This window comes from Cricetulus griseus (assembly GCF_003668045.3).
Source record: "Cricetulus griseus strain 17A/GY chromosome 1 unlocalized genomic scaffold, alternate assembly CriGri-PICRH-1.0 chr1_0, whole genome shotgun sequence".
Taxonomy (NCBI): Eukaryota; Metazoa; Chordata; class Mammalia; order Rodentia; family Cricetidae; genus Cricetulus; species Cricetulus griseus.
In genome coordinates, this window is record NW_023276806.1 from 140,716,894 (window position 1) to 140,737,228 (window position 20,335).

A 20,335-nucleotide genomic window follows, 5' to 3' on the forward strand; every position below is an offset into this window, starting at 1 on the left:
TCCTATTTATTGGGCAGGGAACATGAATGAAAACATCCTGCAATATCAGCATCAATTCTGCACAATGAATACCTACATTGCAATTCTGCACAATGAATACCTATATTGCAATTGCATTTAAGACAATGAAAAACACCAATGATACAAGTGTAAGAAAGTACATTTTATAAACTATGTTAGTAGATACACTGGAAGAATTGTCAGTATTTTGACAAAGAGAACACAGTAATTCTAGATCTCAAATGGAGTAACTTCTTACCATACTGAATTGGTCCTGCAGACTGCTCATCATCACTACTGAAGCTATTCTCTGATACAGGTTTTCTACAAAACTTTGGCTTCCATTTCCTTTTATCTTTGTAAGTTGTAAATGGCGGCGCTAACACAGACAGGAGAAGATTGTTAATTGATGTAACTAGGTATTTTCTTTATTATATTGAAGACTTTAACAGAGCTACATTTATTTGATCATGGTAGTAAAAGACAACATTCACTTTAAGAACGTAATGTCAGACAGTTTGCAATCATACTGAAATAAGAAACACACATGCATACATACACACACATATATACTTACTATGACCTTTACTTTCATTAACATTGCTAACAAGGAGAACAGCCATCTGGTCCATTGACATTCGGTCTTTGTTTACTCCAAAAAGTTTTTCAACATACTTCTCTGAAAATAAAAGTGATACCATATTCAATACAAAAATTTGACTGCAATATAAAAATCTGACTGCTAGTTAAAGATTGTGAAGCAAGGAATAATTTAAGATTTAAGCTATATATGGTACTAGTCAGTAATACCTATGACCTATGAAAGGGCAAGGCCTACAGTTAGCTTAGTTATGATGACAAATCCTTCTCACCATACCACAATATGAACTAAAGTTCATAGTTCATAAACTAAAGTGAACTACACTATTAAATAAGAGTAGAAGGCCCAAATGAGGAATAATAAAGTTCAGTGACTTTAGAATCACTCTGGATAGTGATAATACACACACAGACACACACACTTCTTTAATCCAAAAGACATTATTTGGCACCAAAATCTGGGGAAAAAAACAAGAATACTATGTCACAAATGTTTGCTAATTATCTAAAGTACTCTCTCTCAGCCTGGACACATGAAGGAGGGCCTAGGCCTGGCCCAGGATGATGTGGTGGAATTTGGGGAGCCCCTGTACAGAGGGCCCTACCCTCCCTGGGGAGCAGAGGAGGGAGGGGGTGGGAGATTGGGGAGGGGACAGAGAGGGAGAAGGAATTGACATGTGAAGCAAGCTTGTTCCTAATTTGAACAAATAAAAAAATAATAATAAAATAAATTTTAAAAAGTAACCTATGGTTTCTACTTCAAATTTTATAATAAAGTACTTTCTACTTCACTACAGGATTTGGAGGCTAAAGACTTTAGTCCTCCTGTGCTTTTGAAAACAGCAAAAGAAAGTAAAAGTCTAGTCATCATAAGCTACTTACTCAAGTGTTACTTTTTTTTTCCCTAATAAACCAAACCATTTGGATGACTAAAGAACTCTCTGTAACAATGGAAACGTCTTAAATCTCTGCAGTCCTACTGGCCAGCACTTGCCAGTACTTTAAGTGTGGCTAGTAAGACTGATGAATTATGCTTTTATTTAAATTTAAGGGTTGGAGAGATGGCTCAGCGGTTAAGAACACTGGTTGCTCTTCTAGAGGTCCTGAGTTCAATTCCTAGCAACCACATGGTGACTCACAACGATCTGTAATGAGATCTAGTGCTCTCTTCGGGCGTGCAGGTGTACATGGAGGCAGAGCACTGTATACACAATAAATAAAAGTAAAAAACCTTTAAATTTACATTTAAAGGCCAATATGTGGCTTGCGACTATTGTGTATGATAGGGAAAATATAGGTTAAGCATTACAAGTGAATGTACTAAATTATGGGTTATTTAAAAATGCCATAAACTGGATATGATTTTTTTTAACTTCCCTAAGTTCAACAAAAACTTTACAAACCTGTTGCAGAAGCAACTTCCTCATCAGTGCTTGTCTCTGAACAGCCAATCAACGACAGATCATATGACAAAATGTCCTGGAACAACTGTTTTCGGCTAAGTGTATAGTCTTGTACATGCTGCCTAAAATAAAACAGCAGCAAAAGACAACCGTGTATTTATCTAATCAAGGAACCATGACTTTCTCTAAAGGTTTCTTCCAAATAAAAACCACTCACCACTGACAATCATCATCATTACATGTCCCTGTTAAATCAAATCGGCAGAAACACTGCTCCGGCTCAATCATGTTACTGTATGACACTGAACTCAGGGGAAGCTTTTCCTTGGTTCGATAATAAGGACTAAATCTAGAAAGAAAATGAATAGGCACATCATAGTCCATACACATTTCTCTAAGAGCTAGACATTTTCTTAAATTTTTCTTTCTCAGTTAAAACTTCTACACCTGTTTACCTAATCAAATCAATAACCACAAGTAACTACAAATAGCCAGAATATAAGTAAAAAGAATCAACTACTTTTACAATGGAAACACAAGAGACATCACGTAGAAAACTGAATGACATGGTGCCTAACTGAGTTCAAAGAAAGCCAAGACGATGTAGGAAGGTTCCAATTCATTAACAACAAAGACCTGGGAAGCATTCAGTGGCAGAGGAGCTGCCTCGTATGTATGAGGCCCTAAGTTCAATTCCTAGTACAAATAAACCACAACAACCAAAACACTTTAAGACTAGAATACAGAAGAAACAATGCCATTCCTAAGGGGTTTTTTTCTACCACACTACAAAATGCTATTTACTAGTATTTTTGTATACATTACCAGCCAATACAAATGCTAGCGTATGAGCCTATGCTGCCTATTAAATGCTTTATAATTTTGTCATAAAACCATACCCGTTTAGCAGTCCACAACTTCTGGCATTCTGAAAATGTTGTGGGACAACACTAGCCATCTAAGAATGTCTAAGTCAACATTCCAGAGGCTGGCCAATGCTAAAATTAAAAATTCTAAATTGAACAGGTGTGGTAACACACACCTATAATATGCTGTAGCACTTGGGTGGCAGAGGCAAGAAGATTACTTCAAGTTTGAGGCCAAAAAAGCAAGTTCAGTACAGCCACAGCTATGTCATGAGTGTCTATCTTAAAAAATAATAAAATTTTCCATGAGATTCTAGTCCTATAATACTTAATAGAATTTGAATCCAAAGAACACACTAAACTGCACTTTCTGATATGATCTGAACAACAGCAATACAACATATTTTTGTCTCTCATAAAAGATTTGTTTTCCAGTTGACTGTCATTCAAATGCTTCTATTTATTAACACATATTCAACGTAAAACATCAAGAACCAGAGTAACCCTGAAACTCAAACTATTAACTGTCTCTTTTTTACCTGTAAGACTTAAAGACTAGAAGAGGGCTCTGGTAGGGTCTAAAAGGACACGGCTTCACTTCTGTTGTTTTACTCTGTGCTGTAAGAAAATCCACATCCACAGAAATCTCCTGCAAAAAACAACCATCACAATAATTCCACATGACAAGTGAGGCATTGAGAAAACTCTAGATTTTATACAGACTATGAAATGCCACTTACCTGACCGTGCAGAGTCTTTTCTGTAATGCCTGTGGTAGTTTTTGAAATCAACTGTTTTAAGCTGTCAGCTTTTGAATATAATTTTTGTAGTTCACCAATTTTTAACCCTAGAAAAAGTTCTGGCTTTTCTACAGTACTTTTACTGAGTTTGTTTATGCACTCTTTGTTAGGGGTGTCAGTGTGCTTAAGGTTGGGCTTAGTAAACGCATTAGACTCTAGGAAGGATCTTCTTCGTTCTCTGTTTGAACCTGAGGAAACTTCATCATCAACCTCATTTTCTTCGGTGTCCAAGGTTAATTTATCTTGTGTCAGGTCATGAAGTGATGGTTGAGGTAAAGAAAACTCAGCTTCCTCTTCTACAACTGCAACAAGATTTTGTTGTTCCTTTGCTTTGAGGGCTCGGGCTTCTTTTAACTTTTGAATTTTCAAAGCATATTCATATTCTAGCTTTTGTAATCGTCTTTTTTCCATAGCAATTAATTCTGCTGAATGCTTTCTTGGACTTGATATTGGAGAATTATCAAATCTCATCATTTTGTTTGGCTGGGGGGAAAGTAAATATTTTATAACACTTCATGCAATCATATATAATTCCTCACAAGATAATTGTGATATCACTAGAATATAATACCAACATCACAGAACTGAATGACAAGGAGAGCCAAACAACAAGTCAACATACTTTTTCTAGTTAATCTATAACCATCAAAAATTAAAGCCAATGCAAAAAAAATTTTAAAAGCAGATATCATTTAAAAATATACATTAGATTTTATAGAGATATTAATATAATTTGTTCTCTTTGAACTTGCAGCAAAGTTGAAGTTACTTTATGCATCTTAGTTTGCAAATACCATAAACAAAACAAAAAACTTCCACTCCAAAAATATTCCTATAAGCAACTTACTCCAAGGCGGTCTTGTTCCAGTTTTCGTTTCCCAAGTTCTTTACTGGCCACTGCCTTTGCCCGAGCAAGCTCTTCTCCATACTTCAGAGTCAAAGCTTTCTTAATGGTAACACGCTGTTGAACTCTGTGAATCTGAAAATAGAAAACATATAAATGAAAATCTTAGGAAATAACCTCTCAAACACAATATCCTAACAGCATGTCTCAATAAGAGACCACAGGTTACATATATGGTGATGGTGTAAGTTCAATTTTCTCCCCCTTTGCTTTAGAGAAAACGAGGGGGGGTGGGATGATATGCAATACTGGGGCTCAGCAGTTAACTTTTCCAGAGGACTGGAGCTCAGTTACTAGCACCCAAGTCCGGCAGCTCACAACCTCCTGTAACTCCAGCTACAGGGGACACAATGCCATCTGACCCCAGTAAACACCAGCACACATGTAGCAGACATGAGACATGAACAATGCAGTAAACAAAAGATTACAATAGTTAATTTTTAAACAGAGCTTACTTGTTCTTGAAGCTTCTTCAAAAACACCCTGTTAACACTGAGGATTTTCTCAGCTGCTTGAAGTTGTTCTGTAAGTTTTGTAATTTTTGCTTCGGCATTTCGAACAGACTCTTTCTTCTTGGCTTCTTGCAGTACTAGATTCTTTAAAACTGATTCATCTTTTATCAAGAGGATCCTAAGTGGTAAATAACAAAATTCTTTGTTTTCTAAACTAGTAGACTGACACCATCAGACCATAGAGATTTCAAAGCAATAATACAATAATGCATTTAAAGAATTATCTTACATGCAAATAAGATTTTGAAAGAGGCAACTCTGTTCATAAACTGAAGATGAATCTTACATGTTATGAACTATAGTTTAGCACAAGACAAACATATACCAACACCAAATACACTATGAACACTTTCAGGGTATGTTGTACTCAGAACACTTAATATCTAATTATCTTGTTCAAAAGAAAACCAGAACGTGTATATAAGACCACAGACCGTCTTGCAGTGCTACTGTTGCTTTTGTTTTAAAAAATTCACAATTACATTCACTTTCATGATTCACAAAAAGAATACCAGGAGTTTGAAATGTTAGAAATGAGGCTATGAACACTTACTCTTTTCCTTACTAACCTACAGATGAATACTTAAAAGCTTGTCTTTAAAAAGTCACTGGGCTATTTAAATATAAACTAATTAAAAGTTAATTTAATCACCAGGAGCATTATTCAATAGGTCAGATAAAAACTACTTCCAACAATCAAGTCCACCTTTAATAATACGTAAACAGGACAGTAACACATGCCTCTACAATCCCAGCATTCAGGAGACAGAGGCACATTATCTACACACCAAATTCCAGGCCAGTGGGAGCTACATACACCTCAAGCACGCGCACACACACACACACACACACACACACACACACACACACACACACACACACACACACACACACACACACACACACGTTATATCGATGTTTTCTCTAAAAAATAAAACCTTATTTCCAATGAAGACGTTCTAATAGATTTTAAAATGAGGAAACTCACAATTTTAGCTATGTTTCAATCTGACAACCTTCCTTAAAGGTCTTGGTATCTCTAACCAAAATATTAAACTACATAAATGGGTCAATAGAATGTATAACTGTTATAGTTCTACCATGTGTAAGAATTCAGGATCCAGGGATTGTCTAGCAAACCTCCCTCACACATTCACATTCCTGTCCAGGCACCCAACACATCCCTGTATGGAGGGTTTAACATGTTAGTGGGGAGGGAGTGTAACCTGTCTGACCCTGATGGCAGGGTGGTCATGGTAAGGTGGGGGAAGTCATAATCCTAAGGTATTTAATAACAGCATATACAGATATAAATATGGATAGATATGGACCCTCCCATCCAGGCACATTTAGATACTTATTTAATCAGACACTGAGTGAAACTCACTTGTGTTTTTTAAGCTTTGCTTCTGCATCTGCAACTTGCTTAGTAACCATTGCTATTCTACTAATCCCATCCATTTCCACATCTGAGTTCGCTGGGGATGATGAATTCGTCTTCAGCTGATCTGATTTAATCAAACGCTGTTTCTCACGACTAAATTTGAGAGAGATGAATTAGGCCAAAGAGTAAACCAAAACCATAAATTTTAAAATATACTGTTATAAAATACATGTAAATGACATTGACTCAGGCTGGCATTCCAAGCTAACACTGCAGTTCTCTGACTTCCTCCTCAATATATTTAAGTTGATAGATAACCGACCTCTCCATGTGGAAATCATAATCATAGAATCACCATCACTCATATGCCTGAGTCGTGGTTTATAGACAAAAGGGACTTTAGCAGACCCTACCCTAAGGGAATGACATAAAAACTCCCTTACTTGGCAATCTCTTCCTTCAGCAATCGATATTCAATCTTCTTTTCCTCAGGTAAAGCTTCAGGTGTCCGCAAAGGGTCATTTTCTTTTTCAGATTTTGGAGGTACTTTGGGTTTTGAAGCTTGCTAAAAAATATTTAAGTCAACCAGATCAACAGCTTTCAAAACTTCTACATTGGTATTTACATTTTATGTTACACCCCAGTATATACTAACATATTTAGAAATATATTAATATCATCACTCTTTTGAAAAAAATAAAGAACCTAGTTGTCAACTAAATCATATCTGACCAACTACTGCAACAGAAAAAAAACCCTGAAATGGCTTAAACTATAGATTTTATTAGTTGAAAACTGGTGTTTTGGTTAATATAATACCTACTGGGCAACAGCACATTTCCCTAAACACAGAGAAATGAACCCAGTTTACTAGTTTGAAAAGGAAGTAATTGGAAACATGAAGGGAATTTTCAAACCATAAAAATCTACGTTATCAATAGATGCTTCATCATTTAAGTACTAAAAGCATACTTTTCCCACAAATCATGTACTAAATAAAAATGCCTTAACTCTAAGATCTCATTTTTCAGGAACAAAATAAACCTTAACCATTGCCAATACATACTGTCTTTTCACCATTAATTATAGACATACCTCAGCAGTTCGCCTTGCTTCTTTGATCATGGACTCTAATCCACCAAAAACACTGTTGGTTGCCTTGGAAGCCTCCCCATCAGACTCACTGTCGTCTGAATCATTCAGTGTTACAACCACTGATTTATGTTTTGGAAGCTACAAAACAATGTAATTGTTACCCATGGTAGTAAGAGCATTTTTTGTTGTTTTTTTTTTTAAAAAAATATTGTATATCTGTCTATATGTCTGTGTATGCCACATGTGTGTGCAGATGGCCTCTGAGGCCAGAAAAGGGCATTCAGTTTCCTGGAGTCAGAGTTACAGATGGTTTTGAGCCATGTAACATGGATCTGAAAACCAAACTCTGGTCCCTACAGAAGCATCGAGCACTCTTAGCCACTGAGCAGTCTCTCCAGCACCCAGTAAAAGCATTTCTATTCATTACTCTGTGGCAATTAAGTGTATCCTTTGGACAAGCCTTTTAAACTCTCTGTATATCAACACACAAAAATAACCCCACACAGTAGAGTGGCATCTTCTGGTTACATTCTATGATTATAGCCCTAGGGTGGGTTATAATCCAAGCTCAAAAAGCAGTCTACATTTTTGTCTTTCCAGACTTTACTATAATCACCTTTTTCAATAATTTTTTCTATAAAGACTACTATTTAAATTAACCTTTAAAAAAGCAAAGAAATCATTTATAAAACTTTGTAGACTTTGTGACTACAAGTATAGGGTGATTAACCAAAGTTAGTTTACTTAACAGGCAAAATTTCAACTTAACTTTGCTCTATTTATTTTCCTATAAAGCCATTAGGAAGTTAAGATTTTAAAAACTGTCATTTCAACATTTATTTTCTAGTACTGGGGTCTGAACCCAGAGTTTTGAACATACTAGGGAAATTACCACCAAGCCACATGCCTAGTTCTTGGCTTTTTTTGAGTCAGAGTCATATTATGTAGTGCAGGAAGATTCAACCTCAAGCTCCCAACACCAGCAGGCTGAAATCGCATGTTGCCATTAGACTCAGATTAACTTCCTTAATAAACATAAATTCTTCCATTATAGTATGATCTCTGGTTGAAAATATAAGCAAGTTATAAAAAGATGAGAAACAGCTTGGCCTGATGGCATAGGCCTGCATTTCCTAATAGTCTGGAGGCTGAGGCACATTTACCAAGTTCAAGGCCTCCCTGTGTAATTTAGTAAGATACTGTCTCCAAATTAAAAAAAAAAAAAAAAAAAAAAAAAAAAAAAAAAAAAAAAAAAAAATCTGGGTATATAGTTCTGTGGCAGTGTGCTTGCCTGCTGTGGGTGAAGGTTTTGGTCAGTTCTCGTTCTCAAACCTATTAAGAAAATTATTTTAACACCCCAAGAGAAGAATGTTTAGATATCCATTCATTAAAGTGACACCAGAAAAGATTGAAAATGGGTCAATTTATAATCTTTAAGAAGAGCAGAGGAAAAAATATCCACCACTCTCTGAGAAAGTACATCCTCAAACACACCATCACCAAATTCTACCAATCTTCAAGTGCACATGCTGTTCTTACTTCAAACTTCTTTAAGATTTTTAATTTGTATTTATATAAGAATTTATTTTTGTATATAAATGAGCTAGACAGTGAGGACAGGACAGTAAAGTTATTTTTAAAAACCTCTCATAAGCTTTACAATAGTATTGTATTATGTTTGTTTTTACCGAGATCACAGTTCGTGGAAGACGAGGTCCTCTGTGAAACTTTGGATTCTGTATCCTAGGCTGAGATACTGTATTAATACTGACTATTGATAGATTGCTTCTTGACAAAGGCTGAGAATTGTTCAGAACTGGAGGTGAAGGCGGGTCACTATTACTGGATGCTTCCTATTAAAAAAAAAGATAAACATTTCCAGATAAAAAATTTGTCTGTCATGTTGAGAGAAATCTTGAGTAAAATAGCATTAGACTTAACTTTGATGAAAAACCTATTAAACCCTCATACAAGAGGACAGAAGTAGAACCATCCTAACAATAGGCGCAAGAGCACCACCTAGAGGGTCAGGCACTGAATTACCTCTGGCTTAAAAGCTCTCTTGTTTGCTAGAGATTTAAGCAATTCTTCTCTAAGCAGCATTTCTTCCTCCTCCTCTTCATCTGCAAAAGGTGGTTTTGGAGGCTGTTCCGGGTCTTCAGGCGGTAGAGGTGGCAAAGGCGGTGGAGGAGGTAGAGGTTCAAGAGAAACACACAAGCCTTCCCCATAAGGCTGGCTCAATGATGGCACAGACTGTTTTATTAAAGAAATAATATAAATGCAATTTTTATTAACTTCAAGCATGTATGAAGCAATATTCAATGAGAAAAGGTATGCATTCTTTTTTTTTTTAGATTTATTTATTTATTATGTATACAACATTCTGCTTCCATGTATATCCGCACACTAGAAGAGGGCACCAGATCTCATAACAGATGGTTGTGAGCCACCACGTGGTTGCTGGGAATTGAACTCAGGACCTCTGGAAGAACAGTCAATGCTCTTAACCTCTGAGCCATCTCTCCAGCCCCAAGGTATATATTCTTATTTTTAATTTTTCTATGTATACTGATGTAAATATTAATTATAATTCAAAGCTAATCCAGAATTTAATATTCAACCATGAAAATGTTACTTTTACAATTAATGTTTGAAACATTTATGAATCCCATAGTAATTATACAAATATAAACAACTCTGCTTCTGCCCGTATCTACATTTAAAATTCTAGAAGGTAGAAGAATCAAATCAGACAAGGTCATTCTCTTCAGATGACATCAAGTCAAAAAACGACACTGAAACAAAAATCATATATTAAGTTAAAGCATGTATGTATTTGTAGACAACGGCTCACTATGCAGACCAGGCTGGCCTCGAACTCAGAGATCTGTCTGCTTGCTCCTCACAAGCACAGACTAAGGGCATGTGCTAAATTAAAAAGATTAACAAACTAAAATATGTAGTAATAAAAAATTTAAATAGCATTAAAATTAAGTTATAAGTCAAAGGGATTATAAAAATAAGAGCCCAGAGTACCTGTTCAGCATCTCTTAAAATCCTTGTAAAAATGGCTTGATTTACTGTAAGTCCCTTAGTCTAGATGCTTTTGCTTCAAAGACTTCCCAGGAATTCTCCTCAATTTTAGTTCATTCATTCCTTGTTCCCAAAAGACAGCATTTCAATCTCCTCACCATAAACTCTATTGGAAGGCACCACACGTTTACCAGGAAAATTAAGGTTTTCGTACCTAGTAGGAGATACTGTTCCATATCTAGATGCTCTCAATCTAAAAATAACTGCAGAACTTTTATTTTGTGATTCCTCACTTTCTCTTTTTTTAAAAGCTGAGTTGGTATCTCCCAGAGTAGAGGCCAGCACCGTTAACCCCACTGCTCAGAGGCTGAGGGAGGCTCATCTCTTTGAGGCCAGTCTCGCCTAAACAGTGAGTTACAGGCCAGCCAAGGACACAGAGTGAGATCCTGTCTCAAAACAACAGCATGATTGACAGTTCTTTAGACATCAGTGATGGCTCAATGGGTTAAAGCAGGTCCCCAGAACCCAGTTGGTAGAGGAAGCAAAACAAAGCAGTACTCTGACCTCCACATGTGTACACACACATGCATGTGTACACACACAAGCATTTTTTTTTAAAGAAAATAAGAGATTTAATTTCTATAGATAATGTTTCTTTTGTATGATTTTCCAAAGAGGAGTAAACATATTTAAAATTTCCTAGCACTTCAGAAGACAGAGGCAGCAGGATCTCTGTGAGTCTGAGGCCAGTCTTATCCATATAGTGAGTTCTACAACACCCAGGGCTATGTAGATACCTTGCCTTAAAAACAAAAAATAACAAACAAACAACAAAAAAAAAACAATAAAATAAAATGCATAGAAGCAGACAATTTTTATTCTGCTTTGGAACACATTTCCTGAGTAGCAATTATTTGAGAAGCAAAGAAAAGGAATAAATGAATTCAAACTGAAATTAAAATGGCTATAGTTAAAAAAAAAAAATCTACCAAGTGGATAGCTAGACAATCAACTGCTTAATTCTGCAAATTTCTAGCTATTAATTCTAGTAAGTTATTATGATTTTTTTAAGCACCCTTCAAACCAAGCAATCATGCCAGCTTTCCAAAATAAATTAGAAGATGCATAGTAATTTTCTTTGAAATCCTACTTCATCTTTACTTACTGAAACCTGAGCTGGTGGAGGCAAAGAAACAGATGGTGCTGAAGAAAAATATCCCAATGAACACTCAGAGAAAAATGGTGGCTGTACTGGTGAAGGCGCTGTTTAGAAGAAAAAAAAGAGAAGACCTTTTAGTAAAATACTTCAACAGGGACATATAAAATACATAGGTCGCTTGAGGAAACATACACCTAGGTAGAGTACAGATCAGACATTACAAGTTTATGATAAAATTCTAAACCTCTATGCATCCTTCTCTATATAAAATTGTTCTTGCATCATAAAGTTTAATGTGACCTTTAGGGTGGCACTTAATTCCTCAAAATTCACTTTCTGTTAGGCACTATAACATGCACCTATAATCCCAGGGCTCAGAAGGCTGAGACAAGAGGATGCCTGGTCTGAGGGCAGCTGGACTACAGAGAGAAACATAGCCTCAAATAAAACAGACATCTTCCCTCTACTTCACTATGAGGTGGAAGACCTAACAGTACTGACAGAATTGAACACATTTTATTTTATTTTGGTCTTTCGAGACAGGGTTTCTCTTTGGTTTTGGAGACAGTCCCTCTTGTAGACCAGGTTGGCCTTGAACTCACAGAGATCCGCTTGCCTCTGCCTCCCAAATGCTGGGATTAAAGGCGTGTGCCACCAGTGCCCAGCGCACAGTTTTTTTGTTTGTTTGTTTGTTTTGTTTTTTTCCTAAATAGAATTTTTACAAAATGATGAAATAAAATTCTCTTGAATCCTGCCAAAGGGCCCTAGGAGAGAAAAGAAAAACAACATGATTTTGTTCCTTCCTTAATATGGTGCTAAGGAAAATAAGGAAATTATTTTAAGTTGAAATGGAACTAAGATTGAGGACTATGTACTATATGTAACTAGACTTCTTTTTTACATTTTAGTCAATACAGAGACAACATCCACCTTTCACAGTTAATTCACAGCCTGAATCTGAGAGTGTCAATCTTAATTACACAGTCCTTCTGAAAAATCTAAGTATCAGCTAAATATGGGGCCCATGCTGCAGTCTCAGTGCTTGGGAAACAGATGTGAAAGTCAGTTTCAAGGACTGCCTGGGGAGACCAAGAAATTTAAGGAAAACCTGGGCAACATAGTTAAGACCCTACCTCTGACAAACAAGAGAATGGAGAAGAAGAGTGGGGAAGAGGGGATGGAAAGAGACAGAACGAGGCATGATAAATACATAATACTCAAAGAAATTAAAATCTGACAAGGCTGAAAATATGTTTTCTTTATAAAAAGTTTGATAATATTATTTAAATACATGCATTACGTTATTTTACAGGTTATGGTGAGTAAATAGCGTCATAATTATTTCAGAATTGCAATGACTCACCTCCAAGTACCTGAAAATAAAAGACCAACCACTCCTCTGGCAAAAATATAATGTAAGATTATCAAACATCAGGTAAAACAATGCCCTAAAAATGACAAACATTACATACATCCTGTACTTCTGTGCTCTAGTCTAGATATACAATACTGGAGTTCTATGTTTGATATGGTCTCACAGGACCATAGGGAAGAGATCTCCTAAGCATTCCAATCTCTCAAAAGTCAAATGTACTGTTTTTTGTCTCAGGTGCAGGTGTTTAGTAAGAAAATAGTTCTCACATGGCCAGTCATATCTAAGTATCAAGAAAAACTGCCTGAGCTTGGGATGGTAGCTTATGGCTTTAATCTAAGCATTCATAAAATCATTCCACAACTTTCCTAGTTCAGATCAATTACTCAACAGAGTTGAAACAAAGCTTTTTAATTTAAAGCCTTCTCTAGAAAAAGGTTGTTGGGCCTGGAGAGATGGATGGCTCAGCAGTTAAGAGCACTGACTTCTCTTCCAGAGAACCTGGGTTCAATTCCTAGCAACAACATGGCAGTTCACAACTGTCTTTAAGTCCAGGATCCAACACCCTCATACAGATAAACACACAGACAAAATATTGATGCACATAAAGTAAAAATAAGTAAATAGAAAGAAAACCACACTTGGAAATAAAAGTTAAAACAATACATCAGTAAATCTCACCTTCATTACACATTTCTTTCAAGGTTTTGAGTAACTTGTGATTATCAAAATGTTTCAAAGTTTGGCTCCTACCTGGAGAACTGGTTTCACTATCTGTATCCATAGCAACTTCTTCATAGTTATCATATTGATAAATGCCTCCTCCACTGTCAGGTTGCTTATCTAAAGATCGCCTTAGGTCAGGATCTGAAGACTAAGGATACAAAAGTATTTTCCTTAGTTTCAATTCAGGCTGTTCTTGGGCTACTTAACATAAGAGTTGATAATTATCTTTTAGGGACAAATAACCAAAATTATTATGACTCTATGAGACCTGCCCATGGCAGCAATCTGGAAAGTATCTGTAACAGCCAATTACTATCTGTACAGATGAATTCCCCCATTATCTAAGCCATTAAGTAAATGGTATCCTTTTAAAAAAAAAATTACAACAGTTATGCAGTTATGGTTTAGGCATGAAACTAGGAGGAAAATAGTAACTTTTGCATTATGATTATAGTATCAGACTCTATTTTTTAAAGTCAAGAATAGGAGCTAGAGAAATGGCTCTGTGGTTAAGAGCGCTGGCCATTTTCCACCCAGCACCTATGTTGTAGCTCACAACTGTCTGTAAATCTAATGCCCTCTTCTAGACTCCACAGGCATCAGGCATGCAAGTAGTATAAGGCATGCACACAGGTAAATACTCATACACAGAAAAGTCAAGAACATTAAAGTTATAAATGAAATCAACAGTATCTGAAAATTATAAACTGGATTGGCATGTCTATATGCCCTGATTTTTATTTCGTATGTATTACTCACAGAGTTTATGATGAAAACAAAATAGAACAGAAAACCTATGCAGAGATAACATACAAATAATACAATTCTTATCTCTAGACAAAGATTCTATTTATAAAAGCCTTAATTATGAATAATCATAATCCTTACCTAAAGAAAGCTTCCTCTTGATTCTCCCCTTAACTCTTAGTTTTTAAATCTCTCTACATTTAGCTAGTATAGTCTTGAATATATTCTTAATGTTCAAAACTCCAAAAACATCATCACTGGTAATACTAGGGTAAAATATGAACTTCCCAGCTTACTTCTCCTGACAGTATCCATAAAGACAATGGAAGAGATTTCTAGACAAAAAAAAACATTGATTTTCGGGCTGGGCGTTGGTGGCGCATGCCTTTAATTCCAGCACTCAGGAGGCAGAGGCAGGCGGATCTCTGTGAGTTTGAGGCCAGCCTGGTCTCCATAGCGAGTGCCAGGATAGGCTCCAAAGCTACACAGAGAAACCCTGTCTCGAAAAACCTAAAAAACAACAACAACAAAAGAAATCCTGAATGTGTGATCGTCCTACCTAGCCTCCCAAGTAACTGACACTATAGGAGCAGAGCACCAGGCCAAGCTAAATATAGGCTTTTGTTAACCAAAATTTCAAACTTTTCATTTCTCATAATGAAATGTGAGGATCTGTTCCCCATTACACCTTACTTTCTCCCCAAGGATTATTTGTAGGGTTGATGGAAGGACCTCAGGGGCTACATAAAAGGCTTCCTGTGTAAGCAAGAGGATCTGAGTTTGTATGCACAGGACCCAGGTCAAAAGCCAGACGTGGTGGTGATACACAAGTGTAACCCCATCAGGAAAAACAGACAGATCCCAGAGCTTGGCAACCAGCCAACTCTAGATTAAACAGGAGGCTCCAGGTTCAGTAAGACCCCATCTCAAAAAGAGAAGGTGTAGAAGTGATTGAAGAAGACATACTGACGTCAACCTGCACCTGAAAGGGCAAGCATGCATACACTCCTGCACACAACACACATTCTCTCAGCATGCAGAGGGGAAAAAAAGGATTACCTATATAAGCTCTATCGAACATAAGGTATCTACAATTTTCCTTAGCTGAAATGATATTAAAAAAACATTTAAATATGAACACTCTGGACCAACAAGACGGCTCAGTAGGTAAGGGGTGATCTCTATGACCTACTGGTCTCCACATGCACACTGTGGTACTAACTCTCAAATGAATGAGTGAAGAAATTTTCTAAGGTTTTGAACATTTCGATGTGATAGTTATCTATTCTTTACCTTACTTCTTGATCTCCTCTTCCCACCAACCAATTTCATGAATCGATTGTACTGCTCTTCCTGATTAGAAAGGTCTCTAATTTTTCTGATTTCTTCTTCTCGTTTCCTCCTCTCTTCTTCTTCCGCCTGTTTCCGCTGGTCCTCTTCTTTCTGTCTTTCCTGTTCTTTTTGCTGCTGGAGTTTCTTCCATGCCTTTGTTTGCTGCTTTCTCAATGCTTGTTTAGCTTCCCATGAAAAACAGAAATGTCAGTATCCGTAGAACTGAAATCTAAGACTTTATTCATGATAAGAGACTTAAACATTTTCATATTGTTAACTCATATATACAATTGGTTCTCCCTAATTCTATTTATAACAGGATTATCATCTAATTTAGGACTCTGTACTTTCCCAAACTCAAAACTTCTGGAGAGATGGCTCAGTGGTTAAGAGCAAGAAGACCCAGGTTCAATTCCCAGCTCACAACAATCTGTAATTCCAATTCCAGGGAATCTCATGTCTTTGTCTGCCTCTGCAGGCACCAAGGATGCACATGGTTCAGACATACAAAGGACAAAATAGCCATACACATAAAATAAAATGTTTCTAAGTACATTTTTTCATACATATTCATAATATTCTTTCCCTTCTTTGATTCTACCAATCTCCCACCCTACTTTATGTTTTCATTCTCTCTCCCCACCCCCCATCAACCAGCTCCAGGCCCAAGAGTAGCTGGCCAATACAAAACGGACTCCATGTTGTTTTGTGCAATTTTTGCTTGGGGGTGGGGGGAGCGGCTTTTTTGGAAATTTTTTTTGTCTTATTAGTTTTCTTTTCAATGTTTGTTTTTTGGGAGAGAAGTAAATTATTTTTACAAATCTCTGAATTAAAATCAGTTCAAATGGAATAATAAAAGAGCAGCAGTCACCTGTGGTGCTGACTTTTTTGGCTGAATGTGCTTTTGTGCTGGTTTTAGTCTTCTGCTGCACAGCTTTTGTCTTGGTCAGTTTCTCTTTGCTTTCTTTCATTACCTGTTGTTCTTTTTGTTGCCATTTCTTACTGGCTGACTGAAGAGCCAGAAGACGAAGCTGTAATTCAGATAGTTCCTCTTCATCTTCACCAAGTTTCTTTAAAATAGAAAAAGTTACTGTTTTTAAATTCTATTATTTAATGTTAACAATTTTTGCCAAACTGAATCTTTCACCAAGTTAACTAAAATTTAAAGTTAGTATTAAAACAAATATTTAAATGGAAAATATGGATTAATAAAACCTCATATCTATAACCCAAAACTAATTTAATTCTTGTAGCACAAACAGAAGATCAATTGTTAGAAGTTATCAGTTTGCAGGTAAATATGCAAAGATGAAGCAAAAGAGGAAAGTTAAGAGTTGGATACCAAGAAGCCAGGATGATAAAGACTGAAGGACTTATCAGACTGCACTGCAAAAAAGAATACCAAGGACCATGTTATAACACCAAGGATAATGTTAACTTTTTAACATTGTTGCAGGTAGAAAAAGATGTACTCGCTGGGTGTTGGTGGCGCACGCCTTTAATCCCAGCACTCAAGAGGCAGAGGCAGGCAGATCTCTGTGTTCAAGACCAGCCTGGTCTCCAGAGCGAGTGCCAGGATAGGCTCCAAAGCTACACAGAGAAACCCTGTCTCGAAAAACCAAAGGAAAAAAAAAACAAAAAAAAAAGAAAGAAAAAGATGTACCCACTAGTTTGCATTTGAATGTTATACGTTCATAGTATTTTTAAAATATTTTGAATACCCATTTGTCAAAGAAACTAAAATAGGATATCTTAAAAGTACAGATTAAGCTCCAAAGCTACACAGAGAAACCCTGTCTCGAAAAACAAAAACAAACAAAACAACAACAACAAAAAAATAGTACAGATTTAAAAGCCTTTCTCACTAAAGTAACTTCCTAGTATTTTTCACTCTACCTTTTAAATTTTTAACGGCTACATAAACACTATACAAACTGATGGGTACTATACTATAACACTTAAGTCAGTCCCAATTATCACAAACATTTCTTTCTTATTTACAATGAAAACACCAAAAATCTTGTCTCTATGACCACTCTATAACAGCCCACCAGAACTTATTACTAATAGAACCTAAAAATGGCTCTAGAAAATTAGCTTGCTCTCCACACTGAAATGTAACTGAAAACATCAAGCCACTTTAAGCAGAAGTTCTTAAGTATTCATGGATTTGAGAGGTTTGGAGAATCCTTTTAAAAATACGAAGCAGTACAAGAAATAATTTCATATCCCAATACATTAAGACCTACTTAACTTTTTCTAATTGATATTGTGTAGTTATATTTTTCCTAAACTCCAATTATTTTTAAGGATAAGGAAAACAGTGAATGCTAGCTAATGATTTCACCTTTCCACTGTTGAAAACTCCAAGTATTACATCTGTTCGTTGATCTATTTGTTAGTCTCAACTCACTGGGCAGCCACGTTAGCCATGAATGCTTATCTGAGCTCACTATATAGCTCAGGTTAACCTTGACTTCACAATCCCTCCAGACTCTATCTCCTGACTGTTGAGACTACAAACCTACACTACCACAATGGGTTCTAAATAATACCCTCAGAGGCCAAAAAAGGGTCTCAGATCCCTGAAGCTGGAGATACAGGTGGCTGTGAGGTGCCCACTAAAGGTACGGAGAACCAAACCTGGATCCTCTAGAAGAGTACCAAGAACTTTTGATTACCGAGCCATCCCTCCATCCCCACATTTCAAATCTCAAGTTCTTAAAAACCATGTGTGTCGATGGGCGTTAGTGGTGCACGCCTTTAATCCTCAGGAGGCAGAGGCAGGTGGATCTCTGTGAGTCTGAGACCAGCCTAATCTACAGAGTTCCAAAGCAATACAGAGAAACCCTGTCTCGGAAAAAAAAAAAAAAAAAATCAAAACAAAAAACCATGTGTGTATTACTCATGGTTATCATACTAGATAGTACAACATTTCCATTTGTTATTGAAAATTCTACTGGAAAACACAGATTTAGATTTTACAAAAAAAAAAAAAAAAAAAAAAAAAAAAGCCATTTTTCACCGAGATTGCTTTATGCAACTATTTCCCTTGGAATGAAATAAAAATATAACTGATTCTGCCATACAACCATATTTGGCACTTGAAGTAGATACTCAAAACCAAGAACACTGAAATAGGGGACAGAGGATCTCATTCAGTTCTTGTTCTGACATCTAACTCCTATGCAAATTAAGTCATCTAACCTATGCAAATGTATCTTATCTATGAAACATGCATAATGTCAACTTACTTATGGTTACTGTAAGGATATTAAAAAACAAATATTTGTGAGTGTTGTGTTCACTGTCACATTATCCTTCCTAAATTCAGGACTATCTTTCCTAGACTCTTCGAATCCTTTCAGTTACACATAACAACAAACTGAAATCACAATAGAAGAAACTGTAAATATTTCAAATGTATAATAAAGAAAAAGCTTGAGTTACTCAATATGTAGCCTATTTTAAACAGTGTTTGATACTTCTGTACTTTCTTCTACTAAAGCCTCACAACAATGCAGAGAATGTAAGAGATTAAACTCATTTTTATAGAAAACAGAGGAACACAAAGGCCTCACTCAGTTAGCATTTCTTTCATTTAGTAAGAAAAGGAGCTGAAATGTGATTCCAGGTCAAGGTCTACCTAACTTCAAAACATCCCATATAGGATACACAGGTGCGCACGCACACACAGGAAGATAAACTCTGAATCAAAATTAAAAGTTTCAAAAATGATAAAAAAAGATCACCTACAGATATGAATTGCACATCAAGTTAATAGAGTTTACAGACTTTAGTGGAAAGAAACTCTAAGACAGTTCTCCAGAATGTCCAAATAATTTCAAATTAGTAGACTACAAGTTGGGCTGGTAGCCCACACTAGTACTCCCAAACATCAGAAAGAAAAGGCAAGTTTGAGACCAGCCAGAGGTACATAATGAGATCAAGTCTCTAAAAACGAATCAAAACAAAAGAACAGACTACAGCAATACAAGTACAGGTCATACAGATTTTCAATCCCAGAAATCAGTATCTTACCTTTTCAGATAGAATATCTGAGGTACTAATTCTTCTTGTTAAATTTTGTTCTTTATCTTCTAATCCTTTAAAACAAAACAGCATCTTTTGAATACACTAAAATACAGCCACAATTAATCCAAATGGAAATAACAGTATACAATAATCAGGAATTGCTTCACTATTATGGTCTTGTTTTCATGACTCTCAACCAAAATTGAAGAATGCAATTAAAAAGAATGAAGGGCTGAAGAAATATCTTAGTCCATAAAATGGTGGGCACACGAGTATGAAAAGCCAAGTTAGATCCCTAAAACCACATATAAAGCCAGGAGTAGTGACTTGAATTTGTAATCTCAGCACTGGGAAGACGGAGACAGGA

The 20,335-nt window shown here is 36.2% G+C and overlaps 1 protein-coding gene across 1 annotated transcript in view; it reads right to left on the reverse strand.

Moving 5' to 3' along the window:
• Zfc3h1 (zinc finger C3H1-type containing) overlaps positions 1 to 20,335 on the reverse strand; it is a 53,093-nt gene that overhangs the window by 17,154 nt on the left and 15,604 nt on the right. Inside the window, exons 3-20 of the mRNA XM_027392381.2 lie at positions 19,975 to 20,039; positions 16,805 to 17,003; positions 15,895 to 16,118; positions 13,882 to 14,002; positions 11,763 to 11,860; positions 9,608 to 9,817; positions 9,253 to 9,417; positions 7,565 to 7,702; positions 6,913 to 7,034; positions 6,473 to 6,622; positions 5,029 to 5,203; positions 4,517 to 4,648; positions 3,610 to 4,152; positions 3,409 to 3,518; positions 2,221 to 2,352; positions 2,004 to 2,125; positions 578 to 679; positions 260 to 379 (exon numbers count right to left, since the gene is read on the reverse strand). Coding sequence (XP_027248182.1) covers positions 260 to 379; positions 578 to 679; positions 2,004 to 2,125; positions 2,221 to 2,352; positions 3,409 to 3,518; positions 3,610 to 4,152; positions 4,517 to 4,648; positions 5,029 to 5,203; positions 6,473 to 6,622; positions 6,913 to 7,034; positions 7,565 to 7,702; positions 9,253 to 9,417; positions 9,608 to 9,817; positions 11,763 to 11,860; positions 13,882 to 14,002; positions 15,895 to 16,118; positions 16,805 to 17,003; positions 19,975 to 20,039 — 2,928 coding nt within the window. The remainder of the gene's footprint in view (positions 1 to 259; positions 380 to 577; positions 680 to 2,003; positions 2,126 to 2,220; positions 2,353 to 3,408; positions 3,519 to 3,609; positions 4,153 to 4,516; positions 4,649 to 5,028; positions 5,204 to 6,472; positions 6,623 to 6,912; positions 7,035 to 7,564; positions 7,703 to 9,252; positions 9,418 to 9,607; positions 9,818 to 11,762; positions 11,861 to 13,881; positions 14,003 to 15,894; positions 16,119 to 16,804; positions 17,004 to 19,974; positions 20,040 to 20,335) is intronic.